At 35.9% G+C, this 16489-nt stretch overlaps 3 protein-coding genes across 4 annotated transcripts; all 3 read left to right on the top strand.

Moving 5' to 3' along the window:
• Positions 1-710: 710 nt before the first annotated feature.
• LOC109218082 (2Fe-2S ferredoxin-like) lies at positions 711-4644 on the top strand. The gene is made up of 2 exons (XM_019382403.1): positions 711-1289; positions 4298-4644. Exon 1 carries the CDS (start codon positions 792-794, stop codon positions 1284-1286), a length of 495 nt encoding a protein of 164 aa, XP_019237948.1. The 5' UTR covers positions 711-791; the 3' UTR covers positions 1287-1289; positions 4298-4644.
• A 1522-nt stretch (positions 4645-6166) lies between these two features.
• Positions 6167-7076, top strand: LOC109218081 (calmodulin-like protein 3). Its single transcript, XM_019382402.1, has one exon. It carries the CDS (start codon positions 6492-6494, stop codon positions 6945-6947), a length of 456 nt encoding a protein of 151 aa, XP_019237947.1. The 5' UTR covers positions 6167-6491; the 3' UTR covers positions 6948-7076.
• Positions 7077-10189: 3113 nt separating this feature from the next.
• On the top strand, positions 10190-13582 carry LOC109218087 (uncharacterized CRM domain-containing protein At3g25440, chloroplastic-like). 2 transcript variants are annotated; one of them, XM_019382408.1, is made up of 4 exons: positions 10190-10327; positions 10499-10820; positions 12027-12434; positions 12545-13582. In XM_019382408.1, exons 1-4 carry the CDS (start codon positions 10206-10208, stop codon positions 13082-13084), a joined length of 1392 nt encoding a protein of 463 aa, XP_019237953.1. In that variant the 5' UTR covers positions 10190-10205; the 3' UTR covers positions 13085-13582. The 2 variants fall into 2 exon arrangements, with proteins under 2 accessions (XP_019237953.1, XP_019237954.1); XM_019382409.1 differs by having other exon boundaries at positions 10247-10327; positions 10521-10820.
• The last annotated feature ends 2907 nt before the right edge of the window (positions 13583-16489 follow it).

The raw sequence follows: 16489 nt of genomic DNA, 5'->3' as shown, positions 1-16489 counted from the left end.
ATGAAAAATGTATAAATTTAAGTGTGGATAATATAATTGGTTAAAACTTGAAATATTTGAATTTGAAGATAAAAGAAAATTCATAAATTTTGGCATTCGTAAATTTCTAATAATCCGCGAGAAGCGCGGGTGATTCACTAGTATGCTGATAAGTTTAGTAACAAAGTAGTACTCCCTGCGTCCCAATTTAAGTCATTTTTTCAGATTCAAATTTCTTAATTTTGACCGAGTATTTAGACACAAAGTTTTTAAGTTTCTCGAAATAAGATTTAGATATTTGTAAATTACGTAAAAAGTACTATAAGTCACGATAATTAATAATTCGAAATACTTAAAAGGCATATGAATAAATTACGATCAAATAATAATTTTTTTACTCTTGAAATAGTATCGTCACATAACATTTAACCTTAAATTGAGACAGATAGAGTAATATATTACCAAGTCATGTAATATTTAAACCTTAAAGTATTATATTCCCCGTAAAGAGAATGTTAATCACCCAATCCAAACAACCTCCTTTTTACTAATCCAACATATGGCTGTAGCCAATATTTCCTTTTTCACGGTTAATTAACAGTCGGAGTTTGTTAAATATTGGATGGAAATAAAAAATATTGAGTTTTGATAAATTTTAAGGACCAAAAGTGCTCAAAAATATATTTAAATAGGCTATTTTAAACCTACCTCAAACATGAGGGATTTGATTATTTTTGACATTTTCTCCACCTCCTTCGTTCTACTCAAAATCACTCATTTTCCCTGAAGTCTCCATTTGCCTACTTCGAAAAATGGCTATCGCTAATCTGCAGAGATTCGCTTCACGAATCGCTCGAAACCCTTCAATTTCTTCCTCCTTCAGAGCTACAATCGCTCGATCTTCCGCCACCGCATCCTCATCTCCATCCCGCTCCGGTTCCGCCAAAGTCGCCGATCGGATCGTTAAGCTCTTCGCCGTTGACCCGGACGGCCATAAACGTGAGATTATCGGACTCTCGGGTCAAACACTCCTCAAAGCCCTAACAAATCACGGGTTAATTGATCCGGATTCTCATCGCCTTGAAGATATCGACGCGTGCTCTTCCGAGTGTGAGGTGCACATTGCTCAGGAATGGCTCGAGAAGCTTCCAGAAGCTTCCTATGATGAACAGTATGTTCTCAAGAGGAATTCTAGGGCTAGGGTTTTGAACAAGCATTCGAGGCTCGGTTGTCAGGTGGTACTCTCACAAGAGCTTCAAGGAATGGTTGTGGCAATTCCTGAGGCTAAGCCATGGGATATTCCATAAAAGGTGAAAATAAATACTTTTCGAAGTCTATGAACTGGAATTTTATTGGTTTGAGTTAATATTATGTGGAACTTGTGGACTTGATAGGCAATTTCTGTCAAAATTGTCTGAAACTTGTCAACTTTGTTCTTTTTTAAACGAATGCTGTCTTTGAACTGGAAATTTAGTGCTTTGAATTAATAATTTTGGAACCTTATGACACTTGAGAGGCAATTTGTGCCAGAATTGTCTGAAAGTTGACAACTTTGTTCTGTTATATGAATGCAACTGGAATTTTAGTGGTATGAATTAACAATATGTGGAACTTAAGGACATTGAAAGGCAGATTTCTGTCGAAATTGTCTGAAAGTTGAGAACTTTGTTCATTTTAAATGAATGCATGAATATCTTTCTTGGTTTATGAACTGGAAATTTTAGTGCTTTGAGTTGATAATATGTGGAACGTATGGCACTTGATTGGCAATTTCTAAAACACTCTGAAAGTTGACGACTTCTGTTCGTTTTAAACGAATACTTTCCCATTTCCTGTATGAGTTTTCTCTAATATGAGGATAAGTTAATTTACTGGTAGAAGAATGAAATTGGTTTGATAGAGCGGAATGGATATACAAGATTCATATAGCTGATGCCAATTAGTTAGTGATTAAGGCATAGTTGTGCTGCTGGATGTGCCTATAACTATTTATAATCTATCCTCTATTCATTGTCTATTACCATAGTACGTGCTCATTTAGCCATATGTCATTGCATAATTCTCTCTTTAATGAATATTGGCATCTCCTCCCAAGTCCTTTTTTGCTTGTACTTATGTCTATCTACCTTTGAAATGCTTCTTATTACCAGCCTCCTTTTCATTGTGCCACCTCTGAAAGGCACTCAGACTTACCTGGAAGTACATAAACTTTATAGTTCATCAAGAAACTAGGTCAAGAACTTAAAGTGTACAACAAAGTCTGTTGCCTGCAATTGTAATTTCCGCATACGCTTGAGAGAAAATCTTGAACTAGCAAATTCAATTACAGAAGCCAGAAAGGTTCCAGCATACTTACCTTTTCTCAAAAGAAAAGAGAGACTCAAAAGTTTCACCTTTTAGTGTTCATTAATGATTCACCTAAAGTTCTTTAGTAGTGATTGATGCGTAAAGAATGAGGTGATAACATTGAGCTCAATATAGTCCCTAGCGAATATCATAGGGGTTAGGGATTATCAGTCAAATGTTTTTGGACTTCTGTTGGGATGTACATCAGTACATCTCCCCAGAAAAATTGTGTTAGTCTGATCAAAATCTTGTCAAGAAGTAACTGTAAGACCTTCAAGTTCCATTATTACCAATATTAATTTGATGATCTTCCAGTCGAGTTCTTGGTTGTTACGTTTGTGCCTCAATAAAGTAGAGTTTCTCCCGTGATCTAATGGCTCAATAAAGTTCTGAATCTAATGGCTCTAATCCAATCTCTGGATTCTCTCGAATAGCAATAAGACAAAATTGCCATGGATTTAACAAATTCATATGAAATCAGCATTTAGTGCTAAATCCCATGAAATCCTCTCGGAGTTGTAAAAATCTTGCTTCATAACGGCTATATTACCGGTTCCAGCTATGAAACCACTCAACCCCACCCTCGAAGAGGCTTCTATAAAGCCTCTATGAAGAGCAAGGGATCACTGGAAAAACACTTCACTGATCGGGAAACTTTCCTGGATCCTAATCCTCCTTCACTCCTCTCTTTTCACTGTCTCAAAACGCCCACTAAAAAGAAACCGAAACCCTCAGTTTCGTGAAAATCCGTTTATGTAGCTTCAATTTTCAAATGAAAGATTTATCTTCGACAACTTTCTATATCTGTTGAATATTGAAGAATCTTGACCAATACTGTCACAAACTGATGAATTATCGTGATATATTCTACAAAGTTGATATGACTTTTGATGGTGTTGAATGGATGCATCTTGATTGGAATATTTTTTGTTTGAAAATTCACAAAGGATAAATTTCTTGATGAGAGGGGAGTACAACAGAAGCCAGTGATGCTGCTGCAAAGGGTTCTCCCCAAGAGCGAGCTCAAGAAGCTTTTCTAGTCTAAGAATGGCCATCATCCTTGTTCAAGACCACCAACCATAGAAAAAAAGGTGGTAAAGATTTGTAAATATTGAAAGCTGAGGTCAAGGTGGAAGTAGCAGATTCAGAAGCTTCTCTCTTCCCTTAGATCTCGACTTTACTTGCAAATTGTTATCACACTTTTGTCCTTGTTTGGTGGTCTTGAAGCATGATCATGACCATTCTTAGAGAAACTTCTGGAGGCTAGTTCTTGGGGAGAACCCTCTGCAGAAATAGAAGCATCATTGGCTTTCTGTTGTACTTCCCCATCGAAAAATTTATCCTTCGTGGATTTTCAGCAAAAAAATCCAATCAAGGTGGTGGTCTCATTCAACACCATCAAAACTTGTATCAACTTTGTAGAATATATCATGATAATCCATCAATTTGTGACATTGTTGATCAAGAATCTTGAAGATTCTACAGAAAATGAATGCTGTCGTGGATAAATCTTTCACAAAAATTTAAGCTACATGAGCAGATTTCACGAGAGAGACTCACGGATAGGAAAGAAGAAGCATAGCTTTATATGAGAAACAACCTCTTGCAGAAATACAGGGTAAGGCTGCGTACAATAGACCCTTGTGATCCGGCCCTTCCCGGGATCCCGCACATAGCGGGAGCTTTAATGCACCGGGCTACCCTTTTTAGCTTTATATGAGAAATGATTCTTCGATGCAAAATACAAAGATAGGAGATGGAGATGAGTTGTTCTCTGAAGGTATGGGCTGTTTGAGCAATGGCCAAGTGTAGATGATAGATATAAATATGCAGAGTCGCTGTTTATGAAGTCCATCTCTAGTAGGAAATCAGCCTGGTACCAAAGTCGTAACAACCACTGGCTTCGTGACAGCTCCATTCTTTTATAAGATTCTGTTCTTGTGCAAATAAAAGTCTGCTGCTGTGTTTGCAGGTTACACTACCCCCTCCTCAAAGTTTGATTCTACTTTTGCAATACCATGGTCAGATTCTTGGGTGGATTTGTCAACTCAATGATCCACTCAATCTGATGACACAAGCTTGCAAGAAAGAATTGTACTGGCACATCTCATCAACCATTTTAGCATAGCAACTTATAATATGCTTTCAAATTCTTCATTGAGTTTCCTATTTGCTTGGGATCTTGTTCTGGTGCTTATCTATTTCAGTATTCGACTTTCTTTTTTCTGAATACTTGGAGCAAAAGCACTCTATCCAAAACAAATCATGTTTCTAGGCAATATCTTTGTTTTCGAGAGCAATGCGATTTTGTTTCCTGTACACTCATGCATTAGATCTTTAGTTTCGTACTCTTGGAGGACACACAGTTACATTCTTATACTTCTTTATCTCCAACAAAAACTGTTGCGGAACAGTCCAGTGGTCAATAGATTGATATGAATTCCAGTTGTCCATTGCTGTTTAGTTGGGTACACCCCCCCCCCCCCCCCTAAGTATGTGAAGAATATCTGCAGAGAAGAAAAGACTTCAGGAAATAGATAAAATATTTGTGATTTGAAGAGTTTGAGCCTGCCTATGAGTTCTAATTCAATGCCTCCAGAATCCAGAGAGATAGATTTTGCTTCATTCGGGCTATAACTTAAAAAAGGTATGAGTTCAGTTCATGGTAGTGCTTTTAGTCGGAGAGCATTACTTGCAAACAAGTCAATAATGGAATGAATAATAACTGGAACTTAACTGTATTAGATTTGGAAATCTATTAATGGCTTCCATGCCAATTGAAAGGCCGTGGACATTGACAGTAGCTGTGATAGAAATTTTATCATCCCTTGCTCCTATATATCAACTAATTTAATGAACTAGATTTCATAATATCTCTCCTGGTTGACAAATGTCATTTTGGTTCTTGGTTTTGTTCCTTTAACCCATGTTAGACTGGAAAGATTATTGGTATATGGTGAACACTCTGGGTCGTTTGGTACAATGGTGGGATATACCATGGGGTGGAATATGCCATGAGATTAGCAATCCCACCTTTTATGGGATAACTAATCTTGCCATTTGTGTAGAAGTTATTCTGTGATTAGCTAATATGTTAAATTAAATATGGGATAAAGTTAATTTCAAATTTTATCCCGGGATTATTACTCTTATTCTTGTTCTAAACGACCCCTTAATTTGTATGAGTTACTGCAAGACACAAACCTATCACTATCTTTTGCAGCTGGACATGAATAACGTTAGTACATGTGAATCACTATCTTTTGCAGCTGGGCATGAATAACGTTAGTACATGTGAACCATACATTCGATAACTTACGAGTTTACGTCCATCCTGGGCTGTGTATAGTTTCCTTTCGATTTTTCCCTTGTAGCCATTACCTGAACTCGTGCAAGTGTGTCACTCCCCCTAAACTTACTTGACAAGAATACTTTCTCGTGAACAAACACAGCCACATAAGCAAATCAGAACACACGTGTCATCTTAAATTCAATAGTAACATTTCTAGATACGAGAGCAAGAGACTTTCTGTCTGCCAAGTGCTATCCAATCAATATTTGCAAAACATCCGCCACAAACCAAGGAGTATCTCAAAATCAGATTCAATACATAGTCTTCCCATTTATCCAACAGCCACTTATAACGAATTCATCGCTGAATCAATCAATTTCTCCAACCTATATTTAGCTGGATACTATTTTTAGTATATTTTAAGTGGTCCAATCCATATTAATGCCCCCCCCCCCCCCCCCAACCATCTCAGCTCACGTCTACAGACATGAGATCCACATATATAACATCCTTTCACAGATATCCACCAATTTTGAGACCCTTTTAAAGGTCCTCCTTATTCCTTTAGTCTTAATTATATAGATAGTAAAGTCATAAATACCAACCAAGAAAATAGAGTCCTATATTTTTTGAGAGGCTTTTCTATCTTATAAGAGAACCTCAAACAAAATTCATTCATTCAACGAAATCAGTGGGTGTCCTAAAACCATATCTGTTTTTCTCCATCTTCATTCTTTCGTTTATATCATTCAAGATCATAAATCTTGACCAAACCCCAAATCCTTTTTCTTTTATATTAAAACCTACAAGGGTTTAAATCATTCTCTTTTTAATTCCTTTATTTCATTATTACTACTTCTATCTCATCCAAGAAATGGACTCCGTAGAACTACAAAGAATTTTTCAAATGTTTGATCGTAACGGAGATGGAAATATTACAAAAAAGGAGCTTAGCGTTTCTTTACAAAACTTGGGAATACATATTGAGGAGAAAGAACTTGTACAAATGATCGAAAAAATAGACGTAAACGGAGACGGATACGTAGACATAGATGAATTTGGAACATTGTACAAGACTATTATGGACGAGAAAGATGAAGAGGAAGATATGAGAGAAGCTTTTAATGTGTTTGATCAAAATGGTGATGGATATATTACAGTGGAAGAGTTGAGATCAGTTTTGGGATCATTAGGGTTGAAACAAGGCAAAACTTTAGAAGATTGTAAGAGGATGATAATGAAAGTGGATGTGGATGGTGATGGAATGGTTGATTTTAAGGAATTTAGACAAATGATGAAAGGTGGTGGATTTGCTTCCTTGAGCTCATGAAAGTTTATGAAACGAAATATGAAAAAAGAAAGAAAAAAAAAAGGATATATAATTAGTGCTACTCTTTTTGTAACATGTGGATTTTGAATGAATCAATGCATGTCATATTTCTTCAATCTTGTGATCAAATACTTGTTCGACTTTTGACATATTTTCTTTTCCGATTTCATCTCTCCCATAGTGATATAATAAATATCTTTTCAAGAATTCTTAAAAACCAATCACTCAACTAACTACATCTCAATATCAAATCAAGTTAGAGTCGTTCCTTTGTATCTATCAAGAGAGGTGAAAATAACACGAGATAGCCATTTTTCGGACTGGTAATCGATAAATAGCCAGCCTTTGCAAAGTCATTGTAAAATAGCCACTATTTTTGCTGAAACACGAAAAGTTCTAGCATAATATACTGGATTATGGAGCTCATGCGTATAAACTTCCAGCATATTATGTTGGAACTCCAGCACAGGGAAAGTTCCAGCATAATATACTGGATTATGGAACTCATGCGTATAAACTTCCAGCATATTATGTTGGAACTCCAGCACAGGGAAAGTTCCAGCATAATATATTGGATTATGGAGCTACTGCGTTTAAACTTTCAGCATATTATGTTGGAACTGCAACACACTATGAAATTCCAACACATTATGCTGGAATCTCATATGCAAAAAATTCAAACTCCAGCATATTATGCTGGAATATTTCCGAATTTTTAAGGGTGTGTTTATATAGATTTTATCTTTACATGAAAAAGTGGCTAAATTTCGATTACTTTTGAAATTGGCTATTTTTCAATTACCAGTTATAAATTTGGCTATTTTTGATTTTTCTCCCTCAAGAGAGGTAGTCTCTGAAAACAACAAATTGGAAAAGGAACGCATTGCATTATGTAGCTCAAATTAGTCTAAGATTTTAAATGAGATTTTTTCCTTCCTATACCATATATGAAACTTTATTACCAAAAATGTGCACAGTTTCTAATTTACCCGCCCTGTCCACATTTTTCCTACAATTATTATATCATTCATTAAATACTAATTATTAGTAGCTGAATCTTCCTAATTAGGCGTGCTAAAATTCAGGAACAGAATCTTCTAATTGATTTAGCCACAAATCAAACCTGTTCAAAAGCTCAATTCGTCGAAATCAAATCTGTTCAAAAGCTCAGATCTGTTCTTAAATATTTTCGCTTAAGACACAAATCAAAAGCTCAGTTCGTCGAAATCAGAAGCTCAATTTCAAATTGTAGAAATCAGTTCTGCAAAAGCTCTGTTCGTCGACATTCTCTCTACATCTCTCTCTATTTCTCAATCGCAAATTTCAGTAATACAAAGCAAATGAAAAGAGAGCAGCAATTCCACCATTGACAGCCATTAAAAAGCTTGAAAGCTTTGAATTCAAATTTGGGTTTTCAAAAATCATTATTTGTTTGAATTGAGTGTTGTTGTAAATAATCGGAAATATGTTTTGGAGTTTATATCTCAATTTTGAGGGGTTTTGGTGAAGATTAGACTTGGTTTTGACTGAATTTCAGATTGAAACTCGAAGAAGAAGAAGAAGAAGAAGAAGACATATTGCAGAAATTGTAGATAAATTGTAGATAAATTGTAGATTATTTGTATTCTGATTGTAGATGCTTTATTTTTTGTTTTCACAAATAAAAAACGGCTAAAACTTCTACAAATCTTCTGAAAAAATGCAATTATGTCAAAAATTCCAATTATGCTACAATTGAATGGGAATTGGGATATAAAAATTCAATGTACCCAGTTTGTAGATATTTTGTAGATAAATTGTAGATTATTTGTATTCTAATTGTAGATGCTTTGTTTTCTGTTTTCACAAATCAAAAACGGCTAAAACTTCTACAAAAAACGCAATTTTATCGAAAATCCCAAATTAAACTACAATTGAATGGGAATTGGGATATTAAAATTCAATCTACCCAGTTTGTAGATGTTTTGTAGATAAATTGTAGATTATTTGCATTCTGATTGTAGATGCTTTGTTTTCTGTTTTTACAAATCAAAAACAACTAAAACTTCTACACTAATTATTTGATCGCGTAAAGAAATTAGACACGTATGCCATTCATTATTCTTTTGGATTCAAGAACGTTGATTTTCACGTTTCTGCTTCCTCCATTCCCATGGCATTTCAGGATTTCTGGCCGCCCACAAGCCAATACGTTTTGCTCGAGCTTCTTTCTCCCACTAAAACCATGTAAAAAAGTTCTTTAGAAAGATTGCATTGGTCAGTCTATAGCGACATGAAATCTTAATTACCTTTTCCAAATATGTTTTAAGTCATTTAATACGGCATTGAACCTAATAAAAACACGATAGAAAATGAAAACAAAGGCGGGCACTACGAAGTTAGGTGAGGGTGAGGGTTTGGGAGAGAGAAACGTGGGAGGGGTGGGATATACGGTACCTTAAATTAAGGAGGGATATACCTGCATTAATTGTACCCTTAAAATACACTATGGTATAAATTGGTAATTTGGTATACTAAGTGTAATTAAGTCAAACCTTAAACATTGAGGGTAATAAGGTTTCCTATGTTGCATAGGAATGTAAAAATTCCATTTTAAATTAGCCAACTTAAGCTATATCCGAAATGACCTGATAATGAATAACTATTTTTATGAGCTAACTTTGACACTCCTAGCAATCAAAACCATATTTGTTGCATAATATGCTAATGTAAACAAATTACCGAATAATGTTGCTACAAAATATGGTTTATCCAATTATGCTATTTGTACCAATTAACTATGTGCAAAAGATTGTAGAAATGACACTATATTACCGCTTAGAGCACTCCTATTTAGAACTTATCCAGATTATAAAAATTATTTAAAAAATTAGCCTCTTGAGCCAGGGGTCTATCGGAAACAGCCTCTCTACCTTCGTAAGGTAGGGTAAGGCAGTATACACTCTACTCTCCCCAAACCCCACTTTGTAGGATATCACTAGGTTTGGTATTGTTGTTAAAAAAATAGCCATTTTTAGCAAACTAGAGGACTCATGCATGCTGCTGCTTCATCAATTTGAATTTGACGCTGAGGTGGCTAAATTTGAAACTTTATAAATTTCGGCTATTTATTAAATAGGGGATCCTAAAAGGCTATTTCTGCACTTTCTCCCAAAATGTAGTGATGGTTTGGGCCATTAGCGAAACTGTACTAGCCCAGTCCATTACCTTGTTCATTTTCTCTCAAAAAGGCCTGCTTTGTTCCAGAAAGATTGAAAAATGCTCGGAAGAAGTTTTGTTCCGGCGACGACGCTCTGCAAATCACGGCAGCTTCAACATCTCTTCTTCTACCCCTTCATTTTCCAACCCGTTTTAGCCCATTCCTCTCCTCACCAAACCAGGTATTTCTCCTCTCTCTCTCTCTCTCTCTCTCTCTCTCTCTCTCTCTCTCTCTCTCTCTGGTATGTGTGTGTCTGTACTCTTCTCCTATAAATGTTAATTTGAACTCATACATTTACACTGACAAGTGCTTAGCTCGAAGTAATAGTTGTGCTAATTTCATGATATAGTAGTCTTTATAATGCAATATGCAAGGTTTTTGAGAGAGGAGGTACAGGGCCAAATTTTAGAGTACAAAAGTGTGATATTGGATTGGCAAATTCGGCTCGGTATTTCTGCACGAGTGGCAAATCCGGGGAAATGTCGAATGGCAGTGGAAATGATGCTGTTGCAGTTGCAGAGACTTCTGGTGAGTTTAAAGAAGATAAAATCAAGAGGAAGAAACTCAAGGGTAAAAGAGAGGTTGTGAAGTGGTTGAAGTTCTTCAGGTGGAAGAAGAAGAAAGAGCTCCAAAGAATGACTGCAGAAGAGAAAATCCTCTTCAAATTGAGCAAGGTAATGTTTTTCTTGTAGCATGTTTGCTTAGTTTAGTGGAAGTTTTGTAACTTGATGTTTGAAATACTTATCCTGCATAGATTTCGGTGAATTCAATCTATTTGAAATACCATTCTCCTTTTCTTTTGACAACTCCATTTTAAATTGTCTTTGCATGTTTATTTTCTTTGAATGGATCAATAGATTATACCTCAATCTGCCCCCGGGTTTTGGTCTAGTGGTAAGAGTGTAGCAAGTCATGCATGGGTTAGGCGCACGTCACATGTTCGAGCTCTGCGACAGACAAAGCTTGGTATTTAAGTGGAGAAAGATATAGGGGTGGGCCCTATTATCCATTGAGTTTCAAATCGTGCACCATTGGTTCTTGGGGATTTCACTGTTATCAAAAGAAAAGCAAAAAGGAAACAATACCTTAATCCCAACTTAATTAAGGTCGGCTATGTGAATCTTCTATGTCTATTCCACTATGTCCAACTGCATTTCATTCCAACACTGGTAAGTATGTATCTATAAGGCAAATAAGGATTCTATAAACCTAGTGGTTCTGTAACACTCACAGTTATCCCTACACTGACATTCAAGTCTTGCACGTGCCTAAAAAGAATCTCGACAAATATGGATCTAATGTAAGTGTAGCAACAAATAACTCTTGATTCCCAACTAGTTGGTATCACCATTATAGATCTTTTGGTTCCATAATATTTTGTTTTTAGTTAAGGCCACATTTCTTCAAAGAGATTGTGGGTCTTTTTGTTTATTTTCTTTATTCTGAATAAAGTTCATGTGAAAGGACTAGTTATCTAGATATGCCTATTCTAATATACTGTTTCTTGAATGTATTACCCTTTTCCATTTCAGAAAGTAGAAATTATGTGTACCTTATGTACATCTTTGTTGGGGTTGAATAATTTAATGGACTGTTGGAATTAATCTAGTTAGGTCAGATGGATATACGAGTTTTGCTGGTTGTGGAGTCATTTGCAAATTTGGAAGTTGGAACTGTACTTGTTGTAACTCAAGTCTCTTCTCCTATATGCTTACCAAGATATGTTAAGGACTTAATCTCTGTATGTTCAATTGCTCTATGGTAATTTTGGATCCAACACAAATATTTTAATGATCTATGGATGGGGTTTACTGTCTCTTTAATGTGTACTTTTAAATACAATTCAAGCTCTTATGAGGTGGCAAATTTCATCTTTCTAGGCAAGGAAAAAAGAGGAAAGGCTTCTTGAAGCTCTGAAGAAAGTTGAGCCCAAGGAGATATCAGAAGCTACTCACGACCCAGAAATATTGACACCAGAAGAACACTTCTACTTTTTGAAAATGGGGGAGAAGTGCAAGAATTATGTACCAGTTGGAAGACGTGGGATATACCAGGGTGTGATACTTAATATGCATCTGCATTGGAAGAAGCACCAAACTCTGAAAGTGGTGGTGAAAACATTCTCTCCGGAGGAGGTTAAGGAAATTGCTGCAGACCTTGCAAGATTAAGTGGTGGAATCGTTCTTGATATCCAGGATGATAACACCATTATAATGTACAGGGGGAAAAACTACTCCCAACCACCAACCGAGATAATGTCTCCAAGAAGTACTCTTTCTAGGAAAAAGGTTCTCTTACTCGTCTGCTAATTTTTGCGTGTGCAATTTTTCGGTGTTTGTCCTGAATGAACCCCATCTTTTCTCTCTCTCTCTTATTTGGTATTGCGCTTTGTGTACAGGCCTTAGATAAATCTAAATACAGAGATTCCTTGAGAGCTGTTAAAAGATACATTCCACGCCTTGAGCAAGATCTCGAGCTGCTGCAATTGCAAGCTGAAAACAAAACTGGTGCTCCTGATAATAATCAAGAGACTGGCTTCGAGAATTTTAGCCGTGCACACTATCCCGACCAGCAAGTTGGGGCATCTGATAAGCTCAAAGGGCTAATGGTTGAAAATGAAGAGCAGGGTGAAGAAGATGATTCCATGGTAGATACAGATATAGGCTCGGTTTCTGAAGATCTTTCAGATATCTTTGAGACGGACTCTGAGGAAGAGGATAAGGAGAAGATCGAAGAACCTCTTTACTTGGATGTGTTCGAAAAGTTTCCAGTGCAGGGCAATGGAGATGCACATGATTTTGAGGAGAATTTACTTCAGATATCTTCTAACTCGGGGAGAGAGAAATCATCAGGTAAAGATGTCGATACACCAGCTCTTGATGAGGTTGATAGAATGATTCTGCAAGCTGTATCACTTTTGAAGAAAAAGAGGAGATGAGTAGTGATTTATTCATCACCAAAACTTGGAAGCTCTATCGGGGGTTTCCCTCTGCCTAGTGGGATTTGTTAAGCTAGATGGATGGTGAGCAGGTAATGGTCAACAGTCTGCATGCAGATAAGTAGCAGCAACTATATCCAGGTTCGTCATCTGGTTCAGTTTCGTCCCTGTCAATAGAACTCTTAGGACCTTGAGTACAGACAATGAGCAGTCACAGCTGTTTACTGCTTCTCAACAAGAGCCCAGACTTTGTCATAAAGACCAGTGGTGATGATGACGAGTGACGGCGAACTTAAATAGCATAGCATCTACTGGGATCACTCACTCATTAGCTGCAATTTCGTTCTGGGGTTCCTGCACAATGGGATTATTGTTTTCCAAGGGTTGATTCTTCCCTAATCCAGAGTGGAAGTTCACATGTTTGAGCAGATAAGAAATACTACTATAGTACTCTTTTAGGTGTAAAATTCAAATCTAAGCTCCTCTCTTTGTTTCCCCTATTGGCGGCAAAATTGTTTAAACAAACGGTTAACCACCCATATTATCCACTAAAAAATGGGTTGGATAATGAACTTTTTAAAAACGGGTAAATGGATAACTAATAAGTTCAACTTTTACATTTGTAAACCTTCAAATTGGGGGTTTCTCAAGTTTGGGGGACTAGAAATTCTCCTAAAAGTGATCATATTCAAGAAGCCATAGATAATATACTCATATTATCCGCCGGTTAATCTGTTTTTTATTCCTATTAAATATGGATCGGGTCAAATAGTTTATCCGGGTTTTTCATTACCCGTTCTTGACCCATCTCATATCCGACCCCGACCCGACTGTTTGCCACCCCTAGTTTCCCTAACCAAACTCTTCTAGTAACTAATTATAGTACGTGATGAGAAAATATTTTTGTCAAATGCGTTCTCTCGAAGGTGATAAACTCTCAAAAGCTGTGGCAATTTTCCGACCCTGCCCGCGAAGGCGTTAGTTTGAGCTCTTTGTCAAAAGTTATAAAATATAATTTCTTTAAACGAACATTTCCAAAACATTTCTATTTTCTTTAAGAAAAATTCTCCTACAAATTTTCTTTATAGAAAAGTCGTCCAAACGATTGAAAATACTAGAGATAACGGGTGTGTTTGGTATGAAAGAAAATATTTTTCGGAAAATATTTTCCAATTTTCTCATATTTGGTTGGCTTAAATGTTTTCCAAAATATTTTTCTCATCAATTTCATTTTCCTCCAATTGGAGGAAAATGTTTTCTCTATCAAGAGAAGGGAAAATATTTTCAAAACCCTTTTTGTTATTTCCCGCCCTATTTTTTTCATTTTAACAAAAAAAAAGTACTATCTTTTATGACGTAAAAAAAGTATTTTCTTTCATTTCAACAAAATAATGTAGTAAAAAGTATTTTCTTTTCATGATGTAGAAAAAATATTTTCTTTCATTTCAACAAAAAAAGTATTTTATTTTCATGCTGTAGAAAGAGTACTTTGTTTTTGAACCAAAAAAGAATATTTTCTTTTTTGTTATGGAGCACAAATTTCAACGTTATTTTTGCGCAAAAAAAGTAATGCAACACATTAGTTCCTTTAGGTTTGTGTAAATTCTTAGAAGAATAATTAAATTTTTGAAGAAAAATAGAGTTACGAAAACATTGGATATTTGGGGGGGGGGGTAGGGGGGGGGGTAGGAGCATAGAAACATGGGGACTTGGGGGAAGGGGGTGAGTGAGGAGAGTAGCCTAAAAAAAATTCTAAAAAATATTTTCTACTTGCGCTATAAAATATTTTCCGAAAAAAAATTTCACTCACCAATCAAACAAGGAAAAATAAGTCATAAAGCCACTTATTTTCCACGAAAATATTTTTTAGGAAAATATAGAAAACATTTTCCTTTTTACCAATCACACCCAACATGTGTGAATATTGCTAAATTTCCGATTCAGTAATACTTTTAAGAAAGAGTTTGATGCGTACAATATAGGTAACATGCTGCGCATGTTTGAGGTTAAATCATAAATAATCTTTAAAGGTCAAACCAATGACAAAAAGGGCATGGACGAAATTAGAATCGCAATGTCATAAGTTTGATTAAAAATGTCAAATAAAAAAAGAAAAAAAGAAAAATGTGTTAGTCGAAAAAGAGAAGCATGTTTGTGTCATGCAAATATTATTCAATAAGCTTTGAATTCTCTCTACCATGAACCTTACTCCATTTGTTTCTTCATCCCCAATACCTCCTAAACCACCGAACATCAACTGCACCACCATGAATTCCACTGCTTTCTCCTCTCCAAATTTACTATCCCAATCACAAACCTATTCTGAGGGTTGTATGAATATTGACTCACACGAACCGCCATCAACTCCTTCTCAATTTGTTAAGAAACCATACCTAAACACCCTTCTATCTCACAATACAACCTCTTCACAGACGAATACAAATGGTTCACTAAACTTTTCAATAGATACTACTGATGAAACTGAGGCACCAACTGATCCCTCCATCTTTATACCACTATCACTTGAAGAAAAAATAAGAATTTACACACCATGGCAACATGCAGTCATTATCAAGGTATATGGTAGAAAAATTAGCCATCAAATACTAAGGCAAAAATTATATTCTTTATGGCAGCCAACGGAAAATCTACCACTCATAGACCTAGGTTCAGATTTCTTCCTAATCAAATTTCAAAAAGAAGAAAATAAGATTCATGCTTTGTATGATGGACCTTGGTTTATTTTAAATCATTTTCTATCCGTTCGCCAATGGGAACCCAAGTTTATGGCATCAGAAACAAAAATCAAATACTCTGCCATCTGGTTGCGATTACCAGAATTACCTACTGAATTTTATGATTTTCAAATTCTTCAGAAATTGGAAATAAAATTGGAAAATTACTCACGGTTGATACTTGCACTTCATCCACTACAAGGGGACGATATGCAAGGTTATGTGTTGAGGTTCCATTAGATCAACCATTAAAAACACATATTTTTATTGCTAATCACAAGCAAACTATCCTCTGCGAAGGCTTAAACATGCTGTGCATTAAGTGTGGTAGATTGGGCCATAATCAACGTAATTGTACCTCCCCAGTACCAACCATAAATACTTTGGAGTTATCTTCTTTGAATACTTTGAACACTACAGACCCTATACCTTCTAACCTTCCCTCCCCGTTGGTTGAAGAATGGAAAATAGTACAATTTCCTAAAAAATCCAGCATGAGGATGTCTCACCCCAGAGAAAATCCAACACAATCATTTCCTGCTTCTATGCTAAGCCCTACTCGACCATCAGGTAAGTCTGCTACTAATTTAAACTCGTCTACTACTCTTAATAATCTACCCTTCACTAATCTTTCTCTTGATCATAATAACAATCCTCTTAACTCTAGAAA

Source organism: Nicotiana attenuata, unplaced genomic scaffold (assembly GCF_001879085.1).
Source record: "Nicotiana attenuata strain UT unplaced genomic scaffold, NIATTr2, whole genome shotgun sequence".
In the NCBI taxonomy this organism is placed as follows: domain Eukaryota; kingdom Viridiplantae; phylum Streptophyta; class Magnoliopsida; order Solanales; family Solanaceae; genus Nicotiana; species Nicotiana attenuata.
Note: the sequence above shows the minus strand (reverse complement) of the source record. Positions and strands in the feature narration are given on the sequence as shown.

Excerpts from the sequence above, each read along its gene's own strand:
- LOC109218087 (XM_019382408.1), top strand. The coding sequence starts at position 10,206 with ATGCTCGGAAGAAGTTTTGTTCCGGCGACGACGCTCTGCAAATCACGG. Across the intron at positions 10,821-12,026 it reads TCCTCTTCAAATTGAGCAAG|GCAAGGAAAAAAGAGGAAAG; the intron begins GTAATGTTTTTC and ends TCATCTTTCTAG. Across the intron at positions 12,435-12,544 it reads GTACTCTTTCTAGGAAAAAG|GCCTTAGATAAATCTAAATA; the intron begins GTTCTCTTACTC and ends CTTTGTGTACAG.
- LOC109218081 (XM_019382402.1), top strand. The coding sequence starts at position 6,492 with ATGGACTCCGTAGAACTACAAAGAATTTTTCAAATGTTTGATCGTAAC.
- LOC109218082 (XM_019382403.1), top strand. The coding sequence starts at position 792 with ATGGCTATCGCTAATCTGCAGAGATTCGCTTCACGAATCGCTCGAAAC.